At 50.2% G+C, this 23,272-nt stretch overlaps 2 protein-coding genes across 2 annotated transcripts; both read right to left on the bottom strand.

Annotated features, from left to right (window-relative positions):
- Positions 1-12,489: 12,489 nt before the first annotated feature.
- Positions 12,490-13,932, bottom strand: NUPR1 (nuclear protein 1, transcriptional regulator). The gene is made up of 3 exons (XM_033101682.1): positions 13,665-13,932; positions 13,109-13,258; positions 12,490-12,781 (listed from the first exon to the last, which is right to left on the bottom strand). Exons 1-2 carry the CDS (start codon positions 13,774-13,776, stop codon positions 13,122-13,124), a joined length of 249 nt encoding a protein of 82 aa, XP_032957573.1. The 5' UTR covers positions 13,777-13,932; the 3' UTR covers positions 12,490-12,781; positions 13,109-13,121.
- Positions 13,933-20,320: 6,388 nt separating this feature from the next.
- Positions 20,321-20,497, bottom strand: LOC117019432 (translation machinery-associated protein 7-like). The gene is given in 1 exon segment (XM_033101106.1): positions 20,321-20,497. A coding segment is annotated over 1 exon segment (177 nt).
- Positions 20,498-23,272: the final 2,775 nt, after the last annotated feature.

Genomic DNA, 23,272 nt, shown 5'->3' with positions numbered 1-23,272 from the left:
CTCAGGGCCTTTGCACCTGCTCTCCCTTCTTCCAAGTATCTGCAAAGCTCACTTTCTCCTTAAGATCTCTGCGCAAACATCACCTTCTCCAGTAGGGTCTTCATTGAGCACCTTGCTAAGGAATGCAATCCTGCCCCAGGCCCTCTCCATCCCCTTCCCTGCATTGTTTGACTACACAATATTTTAGATATCTGGTCATTTTAGCTGTTTAACATTCTCTCATTTATTTCTGTCTGTCTTCATGCACTAGGATATGGGTTCCACAGGGGTCGGAAGTTTTGCCTGTTTTGTGTGCTGATGTAACCCCAGGAGCTAATAGTAGCAGGTTCTTGATAAATCATCCAACAAATCCGCCTTCTGCCACAAGCGCCTCATCCAGTTTCTGTTCATGGCTGGAGATCTGTCAGCTGCCCGGATGGAGCCACCTGATCCACCTGAGCTCTAAGGTCTCATGGTCCGCCTTCTCCCACTCTGGCCAAGGCTCCAGCTGAGTGCTGAGGGATCTAAAGGGGGTCCCTGGGCAGGGTCCTGGGCTGATGATCTTAGCAGATCCTTGGCAAAAACTAGAGGGCCAGTGAGGGCAGCGCCAGCCTCTGTCCATATCCTTGGAGGATGGACCTGGGCCCATCCCTACCTACCTGGGCCTCAGTTTCCACAAGTCGATCCTGGATGGTGGGCTGAGGCTTGGGCTGGCACCAGCAGGAAATGGAAGTGATGTGGGGAGAGGTGAGGACGGCTGGAAAGGAAACCAGGAACCCTGGGTCGTGGACGTCAGTGTGTAGCTAACCCTTCTGGTGAACTCAGGTGAGTCACTAGCCTGCCCTGGACCTCATTTTCCTCATTTAAAGTGATAGCAACTTGCAAATGCTGCCCCTCTTATTACACAAAGGTATTAATTAGCACCTAGATGGTTTTTAAAGAGAGAAAGAACCATCCACCCATTTTCTAATCATTTTTCAAGCCCTTATACAGCTCTGGGCCTGTGGGGCATTCCATGGGGTTGCTTGGGAATCCTGAGCTTAGGAAACAGAAGTTTCAGATGTGACATCAGGATGGACCGGGGAGGGGGAAATCTTGATCAGTGCCAGAATGAAGATGGCAACTCGAGTCCTCCATTTTCAGTTTGGGCTGGTGAGGGGAATCCCTGGGCCCGGTAATGTCAGCGTTGAGGCTTGGAACTAATCCCTAGGAGAAACCAAGATGGGTTTTGGTGAGGGCAGGGGGCTGGGGGAAGGGTGAGGTTGGGCTGGAGCTGGGGCCACACCTCTGAATCTGCCAAACGCAGCAGGTGAGACCCGAGGGAGGCACAGCGCCCACCCACTCCCAGGACAGTGGAGGTGGGTGAGCCCCGAGTCCCGAGTCCCGGCCTGATCACGGGACCTCTCTTCTATTGTCCACATGCACTGTACCCCACTAGACACCCACGGTCTAGCAGGATATTTTCCTGCCCCCTCCTACCACTTTCAACGCTGCGAGCGGGGAGCCTGGTGAGGGGAAAAGGCCCCATCTCTTTTCCCATAAGGCCATGGCAGGCATCAGGGGAGGGCTGAGAGAAAGCTTGGGATGAAGTGGGGGGCAGTTTCCCAAGGATAAGTTCGTCATCGCTGAGCATTGTATGTGAACGCCACGCGAATGCAGCAGCCAGAAGACTGGGCTGTGAGAAGGCGGGAGGCCAGGTCTGTTGAGTGCCAGGCAGGAAGAACTCAAGGCCTGGGGGGAGAGCTGCCGAGGAAAAATACCAGCCTGAGGACGAAAAGTCCCCGCTCGAGTCCCGCTCTGCTCTGCTCTTTCCCACGTGCGCCCTCTCCAGCGAGACGCCCAAACACAGCGTGCTGCAGTTTCCCCGTCTGTCAAACGAGACCCACCTCTCAGTCCACACAGGAAGGTAAACTGGGGAGGATGCAGGGTTTCCCAGGGTACAGCCCACTCGGCATCAGACAGACCCCCACTCCTTGCACAGCTCCAACCCTGCCCAGTGTGACCTTGGTCCAGACGCAAAACCTCCCTGTGCTTGGCTCATCTACCTGGAAGGGAGGCTACTCACACCTGCCAGGTAAGACGGCTGTGATGGTTGTGCGCACACAAGCGGCTGGCACTGTACTGCGCAGCTGTGTGATCTGAGGCAAATTACTTAACCTCAGTTTCATCATCTATGACATGAGGGAAATAATATAAAACCCGGTATGACTGTTTAGAGGATTCGATGAGCTAGTGTTTGTAATGTGCTTAGAACAGGGCACGTGGTCAGACTGTAGGTTTTAGCTATTATCAATAGTATAAGGCCTGAGCCACATGAAAGCTCCCCAAAATAGTAGTGGCCATTAATCCATACACGGACGGCGGTGATCAATGGACAGAGAAGGGCCAAGAAGAGTTGGAGAAAGAGGGTAAGGAACAGAAGAGGCTGTAGTTAGAGTTTAGGAAGCAGGGATGAGTAAGGGGGGCAGGTAGGGGTGGCACGACACAGGCAGAGGGGCTGGATGACCCAGAGACATGCATCAGAGCAGAACGGGAGCCAGAAGCAGAAACCTCAGGGAGCCGGCCAGTCAGGCCTTGGGCCATAGTGTGGACATGCGCAGATCTAAGAACGACTGTGGGACTCGCCCCCCCAGGCCAGGAGAGGCTTCCTATGAAGAGGGCTTGGAGTGGAGACAGGCCCTGGGCTGAGCCCCAGGGCAGGCCCCGCCTGGTGTCTGAGAGAGGCAGACGGGCCCTGGGCCGACACCAGGTCCTCCATGAGCCCTAAGCGCCGAGGCTGCAGCTGGGCCCCATTCCAGTCCTGGGACCTTCACTTGGCAGCCTCCACAGGTGTCAGCCACCCCTGGCCACCATGTCCTTTGCTCGTCCTGCCTATCCCATGAGGGACCCCCCAGGTGAGTGGACAGTTCACTCCCCAGGAACGGGACACTCACTGCTTCTGTTTTTATGTACTATCTGAGTCGTGCAAAAGAATGTATACCACGTGTGAATTTCTGCCCACCCACTTTCCTTCCTCCTGCCTCAACTTTGGCCCTGGGTCCCCACAGGCTCTCTGGACCACGGAGTCACTGAGTCCCATGGCTCCTCATTTCACTCTGAGTAAAAGCACTGGCCCCTCCCACTGACTCTTCTGTGCGCTCCCTCCCTTCTAGCTGCCCCACAAACACACAAGCGCACTCCTACACGGGGGTGGTGGGGGGAAACCTTTGTGCCTGCTGTTCCCTCTGCCCAAAGCACGCTTCTCCTTCCGGTCTCATCTTCTCATCCATGCCTTCTTCTCTCTGTGGCTCTGAGGGTTGTCCCATCCCATTGCCACACTAAGACACTGTACACAACCCAAGATCTAGATGTTAGTCTCAGCCTTTCGATTTTTCTGACCTTCTGGGCCCCTCTCAAATCCACAGGGTCTTCTCCAGACCTTGGGCCCCCACCCACCTCATCAGACATCTGGGTCCTGTTAGCAATGATGATACAAATAACTTCCACCCCTTCCACGGTCCTGAGTTGAAGTGGGCGTCACAGGCCAGGGCCCTCTAGGTAGGAGAGGGGGACACAGACTCAGGGGTTGAATGCAGAGGTGGGGGGCCCTGGTCCTCGTCCACAGGGGTGGCCACCTATCTGAGAAGACGGGGCGAACATGTGAAACCAGAGAACGGGATACAGCAGGGCAGTTTGTAATTTACTGGGAGACGCTGGCAAGACACGTGAAGCCACTTCATTTCTTCTCGTGGAGAATGGGCATAGCTCTACTTTCCTCACAGAGAAAGGGAGAGCACGTGAGCGTGGCTTCTGGTGCTTTAGACACTGGAAAGTGCTAGTTATGTACAGAGGGTACCAGAAAAATGTATACACATTTTCAAAAAGAAAAAAACTATATTAAAATAGTAATACTCCACATATATATCAATAACAAAGATTGTAATTGTGACACTCAATATATACCGATAACAAAAGATGACTACAAGTCACGTCTGACTTCTGCAATGACAAGAGGTGCTCGACGTGGTTCCCATCGGTGTAACTTGAACAGTGTTTTCCTTTCTTAAAATGTGTATACATTTTTTTGGCACCCTCTGTATTGAGTTTTTAAAGCAAAGATTGTCACCTGGTCTGCTGGTAAAAGGACGAGCAGAGAAGAGTATTCATTGCTTGAGAAGCAGTTGCAGTCTGTCATTTCCCCCCCGCCCACCCGTTCTTCTTTCTGCATACATCTTTTTAAAAGCCTCTGGATTTTCCTTTGGGGCAGTATCCATCCTCTCTCTCAGAGGCTGGCCCTCCCATGGTGGGCCCATGGCCCAGGCCCAGCCCGCCCCACGCTGCAGTGAACGGTTCAAGGATTGGGACGTGACACACTGAAAATCAGTCCCTGGACTTGCTGTCAAGGCTTTCGCTCTGCAGAGACTACTAATCTGGTAATATGTGACCCTGAATCTGCTAGGCGTTGCCGAGAGGGAAGAGCCTACCTCAGACTGGAGCCAATACATGGGAAGGTAGAGCTGAGAGCTAGTGAGGGAGACGAGAACCCTGTCATTATTTACTTTGAGCTCCTGGATCCAGCTATTCCTGAAGCAGTTCGATCTGAAATGTTCCGTTTCACGAGCTTAAGCTTGTGTTTCTGCCACTTGTAGCACACACCCATTCTCCTGCTTTCATCTACCTTCACAATTGATTTCCAATGTCAAAAATCACAGACTAGATGTTTCAAATCGTGATAAAATCAAATCGCATCATGTAATAGAAAGGGCTCTGTGTCAGAAGCCACTAAAGAGAGCATTTCAGATAGAACAGTGTGGAAAAAGAGTAGGTGCTTGGTTGGTATTTACTGAGCACCAACTCTGTATGTCTCAGGCTCCATTCTAGGCTTTAGAGATAGAGCAGTGAAGGAAGCTGACAGAAAGTTCTGCCTTCATGGAGCTTATACTGAATGGAATAAAATTAAAATTATAACTATAATTTAACCAAATGCTGATAGGTGCCAGGCACTTTTCAACCTTTGGCTCATCTCATCCTCATAATAACCCTGTGTTGTAGGTATGTTATTTGTGTTTATTTAAAAGAAGAGGAAACTGAGGCCCAGAGAGGTTCGGGCTTTGTGCCCAAAGTTACAGAGCTAGTAAGTGGCAGCCCTGGGATTTGAACCCAGGACATCTAGCTTCCTCAATCACTGTACTGTGCTGTCTAGTGTAGCCATTAGCATTAACTGAGCCTTTCCTGTATGCCAGACACTGTTCTAACAGCTTTATATGCATAAACTCATGTCATCCTCAAAACAACCCATTTTACAGATGAGGAAACTGAGATTAAACAACAATAGCAGAACAGACATTTGAACTAAAAGGTAGGACTCGGGAATCCACACTCTTTTTGCCCCTCAACTTCATTGAGATATAATTGGCAAGTAAAAGTGTACGTTATTTAAAGTATATAATGTGATAATCTGATATATGGATACCCCGTGAAAAGATTCCCCATCCAGTTAGTTCACACACCCATCACCTCCCATTCTTCTTACTATTATTATGATTTTTGATGAGAACATTTAAATTCTACTCTCTTAGCAAATTCCAATGACACAATATAGTATAATTAACCACAGTCACGCAAGTCCATGCTCTTAACCACTAGTACACACCACCTCTAATGAACGAACAAAGGAGTGAAGAGGGGCCAGAGAACAGAAATCAGGCCCAGATGTGAAGGACAGCAAGGGGCCTAGCCCTGAGGACACCCCCCACCCCCCGTACTTCTCACCCCCATCCAAATGGCCGCCAGGTTCTTGATAAAGCCACGACCCCTCATGCATTCACTGAGCCCTACCTGCCCTGCCCCGCTCCCCACGGTCCAATCACCACACTGAGGATCAGACCTTGATGAGTACGGTGACAGCACAAGTCGCAAGAACACAGGGAACAGAGAGACACAGTGAGAGGGCAGAGGTAAGGACGGGCCAGTCAGAGAGTGTGGACCCCAGAAAGTCTCCCGCCGCCAGGGGCTCCACACATTCCCCCACCAGGAATCTCACGGCTATTTCCCCCAATTCGAGACTTGCTCACCTGTCCAGGAAGAGGAATATGCATTCCAAACTTTCTCAGGAAATAGGAAGTGCTCAGGAACCAAGAGGCACAGGGACCTTGCTGCCAGAGCGGGAGCTGGGGTAGAGGTCAGAAGCCGGAGTTATGTCAGGCTCCCCCTGTCCACCTCCTCGGCCCCATCTTGGCTCACCCTCACCTGGGCCGGTGACAGATTTCAGGGGTACACCGGCCCTGCTCACTGGGATCCCTCTCACAGAGCTGGTTGGTTAGTAAGGATCTCAGTGCCCTCGCCACTGTCCTTGCTGGCCTGAGCCACAGAACGTCCACCTGGTGCTGGAGGAGGAGAGCAGAGCAGGCCCGGCCAACTCAGACACAGCAAACTTATACGTGCTCCCCTTCACTTTGTTCTCCTTCTCAGGGGAAGCAGACAGCCCCACAGTAGCCTGGACCGCAGGGAGAGATGCAAAGAAAGGGCCTAAGGCTCAGTGTGAGGAGCAGGCAGCTCCTGGCAGGAATCTGAAGAAGCTTCCTGTGTAGACTCTCTGACCCAGACGCAGAAGTAGCTCCTGGCTTAGGGGCTCCCGATCCACCTGTGCCTCAAAACAGCTGACAGCTCCTAGCAACTCATTTTCCCTTTGAGCCTCCGTTCTCGTGTCTGTAAAATAGGGATGATAACTCTATTACCTGAGGAGATTATTGGTCAGATCTGCGGAATGACCCGAGAGGGGAAACTCCGTAAAGTGGAAAGGCAGCATGAACGGAAAGGGGTTAGTCTTCAGAATCAGTGGGATTCTGACGAGTAGAGGGGCAAGGAGATAGGACCCCAGCAAAAAGGATGGTTTGAAGCGAGACTATTTCTGCCACATCATTCTTGAATATTTATTGCGCACCTACTTTGTGCCAGGCACCAGCCCTGAGGAAGAGAGAGCAGAAGGCACTTAGACGAAGGGGCAGGAGGGTGAGGTCCTGGAATGCCACGCTCAAGAATAGGGGCTCTGGGGCCGGCCCGGTGGCTCAGGCGGTTGGAGCTCTGTGCTCCTAATGCCGAGGGCTGCTGGGTTCGATTCCCACATGGGCCCGTGGGCTCTCAACCACAAGGTTGCCGGTTCAAGTCTCCTCGACTCCCGCAAAGGATGGTGGGCTCCGCCCCCTGCAACTAAGATTGAACACGGAACCTTGAGCTGAGCTGCCGCTGAGCTCCCCGATGGCTCAGTTGGTTGGAGCGCGTCCTCTCAACCACAAGGTTGCCGGTTTGACTCCCGCAAGGGATGGTGGGCTGCGCCCCCTGCAACTAACAACGGCAACTGGACTTGGCGCTGAGCTGCGCCCTCCACAACTAAGACTAAAAGGACAACAACTTGACTTGGAAAAAAGGCCTGGAAGTACACACTGTTCCCCAATAAAGTCCTGCTCCCCTTCCCCAATAAAATCTTTAAAAAAAAAAAAAGAATAGGGGCTGTGTCAGATGGGCAGCGAGGAACCATGTCAGGAAGGATGGTGACAGACAGGCTGTGCCCCAGAACAAGTGCGGGGGGCCGGGGGGCCCTGACAGACGGTGCGTCTCCTCCACGGAGCAGGGCGTAGCACCTGACTTGGGGGGGTGGTTTAGGCCTGTGCAAAAGAGAGAACACTGAGGCTTTCCTGCCTGAACCCCACGGCCCGCCCCAAGCCCCGCTCTCTGCCTGTGGTCACTCAGCCTCAGCGCCTCTCATTGCCTCAGGCTTCTCAGCTGCTAATTGTTGTCTCCCCTAACCCCGGACAATAAATTAACAAGTAAAATGTATAGTTTGTCAGATGGTACTATGTGTTCGGAAGGAAATAAACAGGAATTTCAGCGTGAATCACTTCCTAACGTCCTTCTGGCCTTCGCTGACATGCCATCTGGCCGTGAGGCATTTTCCATCGGATGAGCTGAGCTGAAATTCTTGTTTCTGTTCGTTCCCTTGTAACAGCTCGTCTGTCCCGCGAGAATGTGAGCTCGGGAGGGAAGAACTAGTTGACCACTGTCCCCATAGCTTCTAGAATATTCCCTGGCCAATGAATATGTGCTGAACGGCTAATTATTTCCACCAACAGTTCAAAACAAAACGAAAGTCTCCCAACCAGTTCTCCAGAAAAAAGAGACGGCATAAGTCTGCACAGAGCTGGTGTGAGCGGTCCGTGAAGTGATTACAAATGAACTTTAATTTTCTAACGTTAGTGTTTTGCACAAGTTGGAGGGAGGGAGTGTTCAGTCAGGAAAGCTGAACCAGACGTTGGGGTTTTCTTCCGATGCCACAGCATGAACTGCTTTTGGAATCAGAAAAGCAAAGAAAACCTTGTTTTACAAAGAAAAGCAAGTGCTTCGGGTTGACGGAAACCTGGGATCTTGGTCTAGCCAGAGAGGTCTCCTCTGTCAAGGCTGGTTGCTTGCACAGGAACTCAGAGATTAGGGTGCTCTTGCTTCTTTGCTTGCTCCCCTCTGGCACTTCCTGGAGGCCACAGAGCTCTCTAGAAGGTTTGGGCACGGGTGGCAGCACACCTGGTCTACTGCTGGCTCAGCCTACGACCGGTGGTGACTGGAGGACACAGACATTTTCTCTCACCGCAGGGCTTTGGTAAACATTCGGTGTGACAATAATAAGGTCAGGTAACTGGTCCACAGTCACAGAGTAAGAGAGCGGGAACCTGAACCCACAGAGCTTGGGTCCACAGCCCAGGCTGTTCGTCGCTATTCTGCTACCTCCTTGAGTTCTTTTTCTGAGTCAGGTAATCCGCTAAGCCAGGGGTGTCCAAACTTTTTTTCAACGTTTTTCACCAAGGGCCATATGCGGTAAAATACACACACAGCCGGGCCACTCACTCGAGGTGAAGTACGTATTGCCTCACCTGGTTTATTTAAGTAAACTACATATATTTTTGGAATTTGCTGCGGGCCAATTAAAAACGGATTGCGGGCTGCAGTTGGCCCGCGGGCCGCAGTGTGGACACCTCTGCACTAAGCGCTTGTAAAACAGTTTCCTTGTGTTCTCAAAACAATTCCGGGAGGTGGGTGTACTCTTCGTCTCCTGTTTGCAGATATGGAAATCGAGATGCGAGGTCATAACCAAGTTTGCAGGCAGGATCTGATCATGGGTCTGGGAGACTCTGAGGGCTTTTACCCACTAAGGCTGCATCACAAACCATCCCCAAACGCAGTGCTGTGAAATGACCATTTTGTGACGCTCCCGGGTCCTGCGGGTCAGAAATTGGATATGGCTTGTCTCTGCTCTAAATATGTCAGACCTCCCTCCTCTAGGAAGACTCAATTGGAGTCATCCAACTGGAGGGGGCTTCACAGCTGGGGCTGGAACGTCTGCAGGCTCCCTTCACTCCCACTGGAGCTAGAGGAGGGTTTCCAGCTGGGAGTCCCGCTGGGCTGAAGGCCCGAATGCCAACGTGTGGACTTTCTACGGTATCTCTCCATGTATGAGGTGCTGGACGTCCACACAGCAGGGTGGTGGGGTCCCAAGAACCCCAGGGAGAAAGCTGGAGGGGCATGGCATTTTCTGAGCGCACACCACCTCCTCCCTCCTCTATTAGTCAGGCAGCAGCAAAGATCCTTGCACTTTCAAAGGGAAGGGACACGGTCCCCCGCCCCTGTTGGGTGGAAGGGTGCAAGGCCACACTGCCAGGAGAGCCTGTGGTATGGGAACTCTTGCTGTGACGCTCTCTGGTAAACGTACTCTGAGACAAAACCCCACTGCATCCATGGTCCTCAAATTTCACAGCATGTCGAAGTCACGTTTCAAAGTCCCAGTATCCAAGCTACACCCTAGAGCGGTGAAATCAGAATCTGTGAAGTGGGACCCAGGTAGCAGTAGTTTCTGTAACTCCCAGGTGATTACAGTGAAGCTTTCTCCCATGTTGGGGAGCACCTGGCCGAGTGAAGAACCAGTGCTTCTCCAGGTGTGAACACTTAGGACTGTTCATACCCAGGGTCATCCCAGGTGAGCGCACAGGGGGACTTAAAAAGTTGGAGTTAGGTGTTTCTTTGAACAGTTATCTTCTAACTCTGACATGGGGTGGTTGATTTCCATTTTTTGGTGATTCTGCAGTTTCCTTTTTAATATATTTGAGTAAAAAGGTAAGGACATAGAGGTAATTTTTAGTAATTTTTTTTTACGTAAATAATGGGAGAGCTCGAAGGGACACAGGGCAATCACGGAAGTGCTGTGGGAAAGAGGAGGCTGGGAAAACCCTGAGGCTGATTATCAATAATGGTGGCATCGTATTACCTTTCCCGATTGCTCCACTGCTGTGAAAACTCAACTTTGGGTCATTCTGAAATTTAAAAAATATATATCTGAAAGCTGGCCTTTGAGAAAGGAGTGGCAGGAAGAGAACCAGGGAGTTTGTGAAGCAAATAAAGACCCATGCGAGTTTCCTGGTTCTCTGCCAGGAGCTTGAATTCATTGTTGCAACCTGTTTGTGTTAGCCCCTGAGAGGGGAGAGATGTCAGTTAGCTATCTCTGTAGTTCTCTGGGGGAACCCAAGACATTGGGGTGACAGGCCAACAGATGAAAAAGAAAGGCTGTAGGAACAGAACAGGGAGGTCCTGAAAGGGTAGAGTCAAGAGTGGGTTCTAAAGGAACAGATCTGATAGAAATGGATTCATTCGTTAATCCCTTCAGGACAGGCAAACAGGACGAACCTGATACATGAAGTCAATTAGAGGGCTCCAGCCCCCTTCTCCAAACAGGCAAAGGAAGGAATAAAAGTAAGAGCTTTTGCCTCAGTCACTGGGCACCCCATTCGGGACCCCCTCCCGCTCGGGAGCTGCAACCTCTTCTCCCGCCTCTAATAAACTATCCTCTTTTTTAAAAAAAAGAAGAGTGGGTTCTTGTCCTGAGTCCCTTGCCCTCGTGTGAGTTTAAGCCAGTTCCTGACCCCTGACCCCTGACCTCCACCCCAGGCCTTGAAAGAGTGGGACTCTTAACTCCCAGGATCCTTTCTGATCACATATTCTGTAAATTTCCATGAGCTGTCTGGTTCCCGGACCACCTACTTAAAAGCCTCAGGAGCATAGGCTGTACCAGGGAAGGGCGGGGCCAGGGAAAGCCAATCAGAGGCCAGGAGTGAGGGAGCCTTTGAGGCCAGTGTTATAGGCGAGTGTTATAGCAAGTGTTATAGGACCCAGTACCCAGGGAGTGACCATAGCCAATGAGGGATACAGCACTTCCCAGCCTGTTTTCTCCTTTGAAGTAGACAGAGAAGGGGGTGGTCTCACCATCTGACAGGTGAGGAAACTGAAGCTCTGAAGGAAGCATGGAAAGGACAGGGGGAGAATAAAAAGGCTCTGCCCAGAGCCAGAATTAGGGTTTTTCTCCCCCTGTTGATGTTGAGTCTGTCTGTGGAAAATGCTTCTTGCTAGTTTTATCCAGTGTGCACTCTTCCCTGTTTCCTGTAATACTAAAACCTTGCCCTTTCCAAATTTCGCTAACACGTGGTGAAGCTGCTAAATACTACATTTTCCAAACTTCTCTTGCAGTTGGGTGCGGCCATGTAATTAAATTCTGAGCAGCTGTGCTATGTTTTACTTTTAGGTTACGGCCTTAAAACTGAGTTGGTATGGCCTCCGCTGGTCCTTCCCTGCTCTCTTTCTGCAGGCTGGGATGCAGACGTGATGGCAGGTGCTGGAGCAGCTAGCTTGGACCTCCAAATGGGAGCCATGCTTTGAGGGTGGCAGAACCACGAGCTACAATAGTGGGGTCCCTGACACAGTGGAGTTGCCATTTTAGTCCAGGAGTCCTTGCCTTGGAGCTGTGATTATGTGACAGAGGGATAACTTCCTATCCCGTTTTGAGTCTTCATTACAGCGGCCCAGATTTATATCTCAGTGCATTCTCTTAGCTCCAATCACACCTCATTTGCCCCATGTTTTTCTCAAAGGATGCTTCCGAGATTGATAACACACCAGGTAAGAATCTCCCTCCCTCAGCTGACCTCCCAGACCGCTGTCCTGGCAGCCCCCTGGGCAAAAGGACCCACCCCACACTTGAGGACAATAAGCATCCTTGAAATTGAGCCCTGAGGAAGTTGGGGCAAGTCCCTTAATGTTTTAAGACTCAGTTTTCTCCATTTTACAGATGGGCACTGGTAAGGAACATTTACTCCCAAAGCTGGTTTTCTGTGAATACAACATAATCAACAAGATCCTTACTCTGAAAATGGAGAGGAGCTGGGGAGGGGGCTTGTTTCCTGAGCAGTGTTACAAAGCAGCAGAGGAATTCCCCTGCATCCCATAAAAGACCACAGAAACGTATGCACCCAAAGACATGCGTATTGGAGCAAACACGCAAACACACACACCCCTCTACACGCTCCCACAAAACCAGAAGTCCCCCCTCCCAGATACAGAATCAAATGCAGACGCTAACAGAAGACGCTCGTTGGTGGTGCACAGCAGACCCACGCAGAACTGTGTACCAACAAAACCACACACGAGGACAAAGCAAGCTGCAGCTCTGTGCTTTGTTTATTGTCGCCGCCACCCCAGGGAGCTCCGGTTTCTTCGGTGTCTTTCTTTCGGGGCGCACCTTCGTGACTCTGCCTCTCTACTCCCTACCTCTTGCTCCCCATCTTGCCCTTTTTCTGGGGCTGGGGGGCACTTCCTTGGTGGCCCCTCAGAGTCTCTGTGGGGTAAGTCCTGGGGATATCGTTGGGGGCAAGCAGGCCTGGAGCCCCCCAAGGGGCTCGTTCCTGCGTGGTCGCGCCTCCATCGCTGTGTGGGGTCTGTGCTCTGGCCTCATCTGGGGAAGGAAAGCAGGTAGTGAAAGGGACAGAGGTTTCCAATTCTGCCTTTCCTCCTCACTTGTTCTGTGACTCCAGAGAAAGACCCTCCCCTCTCGGGGCCTGTTTCCCTCCCTGTAAACCAGATTTCCCTCCAGTAAGAAAGGGTCTACAGTTCCCTGCTTTGCTCTGGTCACTAAGAAACTCAGAGTCAAATGTATGTCGCGTTTTATTCTATGTTGAGACAACCGTTCTTTGATCCCTCCTCCCTACCCGACCACGCACACTCAGCCCTGGCCTTTGGAGGCAGAGGCACCTCCGCGGTCCTCGAGCCCCGGACCCCTTACCTCCAGCTCTGTCTCAGAGCTGTGCCTTCTGCTTTTTCCGCTCCGTATTCTGAAGCTTGGTCACCAGCTTCCTCTCGTGCCCACCAGGGCTGGGGTGGTTGGTATGGGAAGCAGCTTCTCTCTTGGTGCGACCTTTCCGGCCTCCCGCTCCTGGGAACAAAGGCAAGAGCCTGAGGTGAGGTGGCTGGAGGCGTGATGAGAAGCCTCAGAGGAGAGGTGGGGGTTCGGGGTGCAGCGCTTGGGTTGGAGTAGGGAGTTGCAGGGTGGTCACCACATAGCTCTGGGGCAGTCATCGTCCCTCTTTCCCCATCTGAGAAATGAGGGCCGCCCAGGTGAACTGTTGTTTCTCCAACTTTCTAGGCATGTGTGAGGCCCCAGAGCTGAGTAGAACACTGCTGAGTGGATGAGGGGTTCAGGGAACAGGCTGGAAAAGGGTGAGGGGTGGGGAGAAGTCCAAGGAGGGGTCGTACTGTGAAGGGTGGGGGGTGTCAGACCATTTGTAGGACATGGGCGTCAGAAGTGGAAGGACCAGGAAGATGGCAGGGCCAGGCCTTACCCAGGTAAGAATGAGCCAGGCTGTAGAGGTCGTACTCATCCAGGCTGTGGTCTTCGTCCTCGGAGCCTGGGGGCTGCTGGGATGGGCTGGCTGCTTGGGGGAAGGCGGCCATCAGGTCTGGCTTACTCTCACTGTCTCTCTCTCTCTCTCTCTCTAGCCTTCTAAAGCTTTGTTTGTGTCTGATCTCCTGACAGTTCACTGGATCCAATTTATAAGGCCACGTCTCTTCCTCAGCCTGCAGTCTGGCTCCAACCCCTCAGGCCCTGCCTGATGCAATCGGGCTCTTTCCCAGAACCAGTCACGAGAGGAAAAAAGAGTGAGTCCCAGCCCCCGCTTGCCTCCTCCCTCTCACTGGGGCTGCCCAGCTGGTATTTTCCACAGAGGAGATCCCCACCCCTCAGGTAGCAGGAGGAAAATGACCAGGGATCCTGGTCAGCGAGACCAAGGACCTCACCTGGCCCACCCAATCCTGTCCATCTCCTGCCCTCTGCCACGTGCCCCCTCCACGCTTGGGGTCTTGGCTACACAGCTGACCCTCACGTCCACCACAATTCTGGCTCAGATTCAGGACCGTGGTGGCAGAGTGTGGAGGGAAGGATATGGGGAGAGGATAGCAACATACTATGTGCTAGGCCAGTGGTTCTTCTCCCTGTCACACCCAACACTCCTTTTTTATAAGAAACATCTTGGGAAGCCTCCTTACTATCCTGAACTGGGCCCCTGGGTCACTTTCCTCCTCTGAGAGGGAGGCCAGAGAGTGGTTAAAAATGCAGATTCCGGAGCCAGAGCTCAAGCCCCTGACCCACTACTTCCTGTGTGACCCCAGAAAAGTCACTTCACCTCTCTGTGCCGCAGTTTTCTCCTCTGTAAAATGAGGATGCTAATACTTGTGTCCACCTCCCAGAGTGGGTGACAGGGTCAAATGAGATCCTATATGGAAAGGCCCTGGCCACAGTGCCTGGTACACTGTAAGCTGCGCTATGTAAGAGTTAATTCCAAACAACTCGGTGGAATGCGCTCCCCGTAATGTAAAGGAGACAGAAAAGGAAATTAATTTATAATAAAATAATATCTATTTCAAAACACAGATACACCGAAGTAGAAGGCATTCTGAAGTAAGCAGATGTTTGTACCCCTGTAATAATGAACTAAAGGAAGGGGTTCGGATAAGAAACATGTGAAAGTGGAATTTTCCACTCTTGCCGGAAGGCTCTGCCTGTGGGTCCTGTGGCCCCACGGAAGCCACACCCCCAGTTGCCCACTCAAGCCTCAGCGGAGGAGGCTTCTGTACCAGCTCCCAGCTCCCCCGGTCGGGGGCAGGGAAGGAGGCTTTTCTCTTCTTCTTTTTCCTTTTAAACTCTGTGGTTTCCAACACAATCTGACCCTGTCAGCCCAGCCCAGATGTTCATTCTCTGCTCACAACCCCCACTCAGCTGTGAGCCTATTGAAACACTATTCCATCTAAACTTACCTAAACCGCATCCTTCCCCAAGCTCTATAATAACCCAGTTTTGTCCTCTGTTTAAGGAGAAGTAGCATCAGCTGGCGTGTCTCCCTGGCCTGAGCCAGAATTCAATTTAGCTTTTGTTTTCCAGATTTGGGTGATCTGTAAGTTCTTTACTGTCCAGGAAATGAAAAGACAGGAGGACAGGAATAAAAACAGAGTTGGGATAACAATAACAGAACAGATGTTAAGAGAAGGCGAAAAATAACCTTAATTTAAACAACGATACCACACGGAGACAAGTGAAGGTGGAGAAAATTAGGAAATACTGTTCTTGCTAAGTAGTGGCTTTATCACTCAATCAGTAGCAAAATAATTCCATCATGACATCGGACGGGGTAGGTTCTAGGCTCAGTTTTTTCGCTTCAAGAATATCCAGCAGGACCGTCAGACGTTGTGCTGGACGTGAGACAATTCTGTGTGCAACTGTCTGGTTCTGCCTCCCTTGTGACAACCAAGAAATCCCACAAATTCCCGAGCTGCCCCTAGAGGGCGATCTTTCACGCATTCGCTTGGGCCCCTGGGACCGGAGATTCCTCGTGACATCCTGGGCCCACTTCTGAGTTTGCTCCTCTGTAAAGGCAGGATAGAGACCGGGCTCAGTGTGTGACAGGGCTTTGCCCACAGTCGGGCACGTGGGGTACGGCAATACCACCCCTGTCCCCCCCACGTTCTTCAAAGAAGGAAACCCAACGCTGGGAATGCAGCTTGTTCAAGGTCAGGCGGCTGGTGCGTGGGAAGGAACCCTCCCCCAGTCGACCTGATCTCCTTTCCGAGCTCGTTCTAAGTCAACACAGCTGGCCAAACACTGGCACTGGTTTGGCAGCTGTGTGTGGAGGCCACCTGTCAAGGATTCCTCCAGAACAGTTAGTCCCTGCTTTGGACCACGTGGGAAGCGGAGGTCGCGCGGAACTAAGTACCACGTGCGATCGGTGAGCTCAGCGCCATGGAGAAGGGATATTTAGCAAATCAGTGCGCATGCCTGTCCAGAATATCACACACACCCACTTATCCTATATCCCATCCCCCTGATGTTACAGTAGTACCCCGGTTTTCCAACGTGTCCGTTGATGAACATTTTGGCTTACCAACGCGGTAAAACCAGAAGTAAATGCTTTGGTTTTCGAACACGCTTCCAAAGTCGAAGGTGTCACGCGGCTTCTGCTGAGTGCAAGATCCTGAGGCCTAGCTGTCGGCTGTTTTCCAAAGTTTCAGAACTCCAACGGTCTTCCGGAATGGATGTTCGAAAACTGAGTGTGGGGACAGAGTTCCAGAGAGCACTTTCCAGGCTCTCGGCCTCACGTGGAAAGGTGCTGGCTCGGGTAGTAGATGGCCGTCAGCTGTGACTAATTGGCCATCAGCTGTGACTGGTTGGCCATTCGCCACTGATACAACTGCTGTGACTATGCTGGTTGGTTGGTTGGAAGGCAGAAAAGCGGACGGCGGATTGCGGGTCATGTGGCTCCTGCTTCCTGTGTCTCACCCAGCCGCCAGTGAGACTGGGGTGCAGAAAGATCCCCTTGTTGGGGTACTGGCGGATGTTTGCTTTTGTGTCTCCGACCCAGCCGCCAGCGAGAATGTAGTGGTAGGTCTCCCCTATCTATGGCTCCGTGAGATGTGCAGACGTCTTTGGCTCAAAGCATCAGGAGTTTCTGAGGCCGAAGGCAGGATATGTAACCACGCTGGATTGTTGACCTCGCTGTAGAACCAGGGGACTCAAAAAGCCTAAATGAGGCGAAGCAAGTCTGTGTGACCTCCTAGCCCCAGTCCAGAGGAGCCCACAAACCCCACAGCGGTGCTTGCAATTATTCTTGGCTGTGTGACACCATCACCTTGAATATAAACAGATGCTGTCTTTCAATACGCGATTTGGCAATATTGATCAGACTGTCCAATGCACAGAAACCCTGATAATTGTGGTTCTACGTACAAATGTCCTACTGAAGTGCTCCCAGCCTTGTGGTAGCTGAGAAAAACAGGAAACACCCTAAGTGTCCATCAGTAGGTGACTGATCAGCCTCCGTCTGTGAAATACTCTGTAGCCGTTAAAAAGAATAATGTCTCTAGCTCTGAAGAGAAAGTTGTCCATACTACATCGTTGAATGAAAAAAGCAGGTTGAAGAACGTTACATACAGCATAATCCTAGTTTTTGCATTAAATGTATTGAAATAAGACAGATAACTGTAATACATTGTTTTCAGCATAATATAGGTGTCACCCATTTCTCCTGGTTACTAAGGAAGATAGATGATGGCCAGATAAAACAATGGTAGAAGAATCTAGAGTGGTACATGTTATTACCGGAAGTCTCCCCAGAGATCAGCAAATGCAACCCATTTAACAGATGAGGAAGTAAGGACCAGAGAGGCTAGCATTCTCCACTCCACAAATGTTTAGGGAACTCACTATGAAGCAGACACTTGCTCAGTGCTGGGTTATAAAAGAAAGCAGAACATGACATGCGTACTCGAGGGGCTCACGACAGCCCATTGGCTGATGGTGCATGTTCAATTGCAAGGTGCACCTAACCCAGGCTTGTGAGCAACTCCCAGAGAAGGTCACGTGTGAGCTGACCTGGGAGAGAGGAGCAAAAGCTAGATAGACCAGGAGGTCATGAAACAGTGTCCTGGGAAGGCCAAGGAGAGGACATGTATAGTGCATTTAGTTAACCAAAGGAGTTGGAGTACGGCGAATTCTACTCCTGGATTCAGGAGACCATAGTCTCTTGTCCCCAGTTCAGTGCAATTGAAGCAGGGGCCCAGCAGGGACCCCTGCAATAGGAGCCTGGCTTCCCTTTTCCTTAGCCTGTGGCTTGAGCTCAGGATGCCTCTGGGATGCCCTGCTCCCATCTGGGCTCGTAATTAATGCCTGTATACTTGTTAATTGAAAACTCGATTGCTCAGCATTCATCCCAGGCTACTCCCATCACCAATCCCAGATCGCAGATGCCACCAAAAACTTACAATGACAGAGAGAGGCACCGCGAAGAACAGACCTCTGGGACTGTCATGCAGTCTCTGGGAGAAAGCCCTGATTTCCCTTTAAATACCCCCAAGCCGGTCTGAGAACATTAAGGCAGTTTGGAGGTGTTAACCTGCTGCCTTCTCGGCGCTCTGAAAATAAACACTTATTCCAAATAGCCCAGCTCCTGTGTCGGTCTATGGGCTGAGCTGAACCCTGGACTCGGTTGCCCTCTGGTTTCACTATAATTAAAATACTAGGTACCGGTCTCTCTAGGTCGATAGACCAATGTGTGATGATTCAGCACATCTATCGATATTCTGGCATAGCAAAGAGGAAGCATACGTGGCTTGTGCTTCCCCAGGTACAGACATTAAGGTTTTCCAAACCCTGCTGCTTCAAATATCTCTTTAGGGGAATAATCACTTCACAGTATAGATTTCCATTTAAGCTAAAATGTTTATATCAACTGGGTCATGCCCTAGAGGTCTTACATCTGGAAGGGACTTTGAGGGGTCATTTTGTCAATAGCGGGAGGGCAGTGGGAGCAACCCAACACTCTAATGCAGGCCAAAAACTGGGTCATTTTCTGTAAATTAGCCAAAATCATCTGCTTTTTATTATCACATCAATTCTCAACAATGTCAGTAATAAAATATGCCTCCCGCCTTGGCAAACTGCTCCTACAGACCCCTCAGCCCTTCGGTTCCTAGGGCACTTAGTATACACCTGTATACACATAAAGAACAGAAAGAAATGGACTTTAAAAATGTCTGAAGTATCCATATTAGCCGTCTATTCAGCTCATATAACCATACAGTCCCCATTCAATTTCCAATGGTAAACATAGCTTGAGTAGCCAAAAATACATACATACAAAAAACTCACAACAGGGGCCGCCGGATGGCTCAGCTGGTTAGAGGGGAGCTCTGAACAACAGGGTTGCTGGTTTGATTCCCACATGGGCCAGTGAGCTGCACCCTCTCCAACTAGATTGAAGACAACGAGCTGCCGCTGAGCTTCTGGAGGGGCGGCCAGATTGCTCAGTTGGTTAGAGCGCGAGCTCTCAACAACAAGGTTGCCGGTTCGATTCCCGCATGGGATGGTGGGCTGCGCCCCCTGCAACTAAAGATTGGAAACGATGACTGGACTTGAAGCTGAGCTGTGCCCTGCACAACTAGATTGAAGAACAATGACTGGAGCTGATGGGCCCTGGAGAAGAAACACACTGTTCCCCAATATTCCCCAATAACATTTATATTAACAAAATAAAAAACCTCAACATTTATCTTCCTAAGAATATAATGTTTTAGGAAGAGTCTCAATGAAGAGTCTCATCTCCTCAAGTCTCAAATCCATTTCCAGCTGGGGCCACTGGCGTCTGATGTCCGATGCTGTCACTTCCGTGTTTACAGGGTCACTAGGATCAGTCCTCACTGCCCTTCTCTGCTGGGCAAGTCTGGTATGTGCTTGGTGGGGTGGAAAAAACACGAAGGGTTGTAAATATTCTGCTGTATGTCAATATCATACTAAATTTTGATGAAGGTTTCCTGGACAGGATAACAGTCCTTGACTGTCTGTATAAATGCCAATCCAGGTTTCATACAATCTGGCTGACTTTCTGTGGACCACATCTGGATGGTGATGTACCTCTGGGGCCCCCTGTGCAGTACCCATCTTCAAAGGTGGCATCCTGGGGAATGACAAGAGAATGCCTGGGGTGCATCAGGGTGAGCTTTAAGCGCTGCTTGGTGCTTTATTCAATCTAAAATATTACTCCATGCTTACAGAGGAAAATCTATTCAAATAATCTCTTGCTGGAGATGGCCAGCTCTTTGCAGGTTGAGCAGGTAGTGGGAGAGTGGGGCACAGCTGGGGGTGAGGGCAATGGGATGTGTACCCAGTTCTCCATAGTGGTTATATCTGGGATGGGGATTGTGGAGAATTTTCACTTTCTCCGTTATAGATTCTAGATCTCTGCAATGTTTGACTTATTCACTGTGTATACCTATTTTAGAAGGGGGAGGAACAATTGTTTTTTTCGCAAAAGTTTATTCTTCAACATATAAAAACCTCCAAGGCAATGTTTCATTCTAGCCATAGGTGGCAAAAGGTGTTATGGCAGGGAATCCAAATCTTGAAACAAGAATGGAATTAAGGGTCACCATTGTTCCAGGCACAAGGAACAGCTCACTTTTGGCCAGATTTCTTAATTTCACCTGTGGTCAGAGGGACCTTCCCCAAAGCCTTCACTTCCAGCTCAGTGTTCTTCTGCCCTTTTTGTTTCTGCTTGAATGCCTCATCTTCCTAGTCCTTCCCCTGGGGCTACTTCAGGGGTTTCTTCTTGCCGCATTCTCGTCCAGACATGGCCCCTGTCACCCCTTCCCCAGACCCTGCCACCAGAAGCCAAAAAGCAATTTTCAAAAGTTTATTTATTTCATCCCATCCTCCTTGGGGGTCCATGCATATTATGCCACTTTCTGATAGGGCTTCTTCTGTGTGTTGGGGACAAATACCATTAAATGTGAATGGTGACACTTTTCCCCATCTACCTGCCATGGGAGGCAGATGCTGAGGAAGAGGCTTCGCTGTTTTGCTCAAGTGGGTAATGGATGGGTATGAACAGGAACAAGCAGAGAGATGGGAAGCTGGCTTTATGTAGAAGGTGCCTGAAGCCCCTACGCAAAAAGCCAATTCTGAAGGGAGAGAAAGCAAAGAGGAGGGAGAGACGTGAGTATCGCCCTCAGCCGTGGAGCTCCGTGAAGTGAGGGACTTGGGAAGGGAATCTTAGGAAGTTATGCAATGTAACTCCCTCCGTGTGTCCTGGAGAGACCGTTAGTAAAGACTCCTGTGACTTCTCAATGCTCTCTGAAAAAGCATTTCTGATGTGATGATCTGAAGCGATGAGAGACTTAAGAATAGACCAGGAAGCCCCAGGTTTCTTTGGCAGGCTGTGGCTCGCTCATAGGAAGGGACAGTGCTGCCCCCCCCCCCCCAAAGAAAGTGTCTAGTCAGCTCCACTCCTCTAACTCTCCCCATGTGACCTCGGCAGACTCCTGGTTTATACCTCAGTCTCTTGTGAGTTGCATCAGTGTGAGTCTATCCTAAGAGGTTGCTGACAGAATGGAATTTCTGATCCTGCAGAATTGCAGACCCAGTTCTGTAGCAGTCACCCCAGCAAGAGGCTGTCCCCTCCATGGCCCTCCCTGAGCAGAGGTGACATCTTTATTTACTCTTTCATCTAACAAATCTTTATATTATTGGACAGGCACTAGGCTAAGTGGTAAAGACAGCGATGAGCATAAACAGATATGAGCCCAGTCTTCATGGAATTTTTTACGTCTGGGGATGAGGGGTAGGACAGACACGAATCAAATTATGACACAAACAAGTGTAAAATTGTCACAATTCCAGGAGGTCTACACTTGTTTCGAGGGACTGTCACAGAAGGATTTGGTGCGTTCAGGGAGATCTGAAGATGAGGAGGAGATACGGAGGGACAGAGGGGAGGAAAAAGTGCTCCCAGCAGCCTTTGCAGAGGCTGTGGGAGGAGGGACGTGGCAGGTATGAGAGACCTGGACTGGAGAGGCTGAAAGGGATTGGAAGAGAAGGAGGCGGGGCAAGAGACAGGGGTGTCAGAGCATAAACACATTTGCATTTTAAGAAGATCTCTGTGACCAGAATGGTTGAGGGGAGACAATTTAAGAGGCTATTATTCCTCCGTCCTATTATGGGGTATACATCCCAGAAAAATCCCCACACAGGCCACAAGGGGGCATGCATGAGGCGTTCACTGTGGCATTGTTCGTGGTAACCAGTAGATGGAGGCAATTTTCTGGTCCCTCACCGTGGTTCTGAACAACTGAAACGTGGGTGCCCATTATGAAACGCTGCACAGTTGTTCTAAGTAACAGACTATGTACACACACAGCAACAAGCACAGGTCTTAAAAGCATGGTGCTGTGTGGAAAGAGTAAGAAATAGAGTGAGGTTTATAACACAATGCCATTTAGGTAAATTAAAAATACATGCACACTAAACAACACACGTTTTCCAAAGACACTCTCACACACCATTGGGGAAAGTGGCAGGCGTGGAGAAAAGAGATAAAAGGCCACACATATATAAAACTAGAGAGAGGGCGTGCAGACTCCAATGATATAATGCTTTAACGTGAGCAATGGGTAAGTCAACCTCTGCATCAGGGATTTAAAAACACAAAAAAGCTTTTGCAGTTGTTCAGGCAAGAACAGAAGCACCTTGGTCTAGGGTGGATGTGGTGGAGATCAAAAGTGGATGGACTATGTGATATGAATGAATCCATGTAAAACAGTTCATCAGTGCCTGATACATGGTTAAGTGCCAACAAATGTGAGCTGCTCTTATTTTTACATTGCGACACTTAACGATGGGTGAAATATAGAAGGGGAGACACGGGGTGACGGACGTCAAAGATAACTCCCAGGTGCTTTCGTGCCATTGCTGCCCAGTGGGAAGTGAGAAAATGAAACGTGAGGACAACCCTTTTTGAGGAATTTGGATGTGAAGGGAAGACAGAGCTATTCCTTACATATGGACGATATCTAAAACACTTTTTAAAAATGAATCAAGTAGGGCCAGCCCGGTGGCTCAGGCGGTTAGAGCTCCATGCTCCTAACTCCGAAGGCTGCCGGTTCGATTCCCACATGGGCCAGTAGGCTCTCAACCACACCACAAAGGTTGCCAGTTCAATTCCTCGAGCCCACCACCCAAGGGATGGTGGGCAGCGCCCCCTGCAACTAGCAACGGCAACTGGACCTGGAGCTGAGCTGCACCCTCCACAACTAAGACTGAAAGGACAACAACTTGAAGCTGAACGGCACCCTCCACAACTAAGATTGAAAGGACAACAACTTGACTTGAAAAACAGGCCTGGAAGTACACACTGTTCCCCAATAAAGTCCTGTTCCCCTTCCCCAATAAAATCTTTAAAAAAAAAAAAAAGAATCAAGTAATATAGAGCCAAGACTGGGGAAATGCTCCTGCCATTCATTGAGATAGACACCACAGAAAGAAAAGCAAGCTTGATGAACGAAAATGATGTGTGAAGTTTCCGGCTGAAACAGTTTGTGTTGAAATTTGAGATTCTTCTAATGAACACAA

Source organism: Rhinolophus ferrumequinum (assembly GCF_004115265.2).
Source record: "Rhinolophus ferrumequinum isolate MPI-CBG mRhiFer1 chromosome 15 unlocalized genomic scaffold, mRhiFer1_v1.p scaffold_54_arrow_ctg1_1, whole genome shotgun sequence".
NCBI lineage: Eukaryota > Metazoa > Chordata > Mammalia > Chiroptera > Rhinolophidae > Rhinolophus > Rhinolophus ferrumequinum.
Note: the sequence above shows the minus strand (reverse complement) of the source record. Positions and strands in the feature narration are given on the sequence as shown.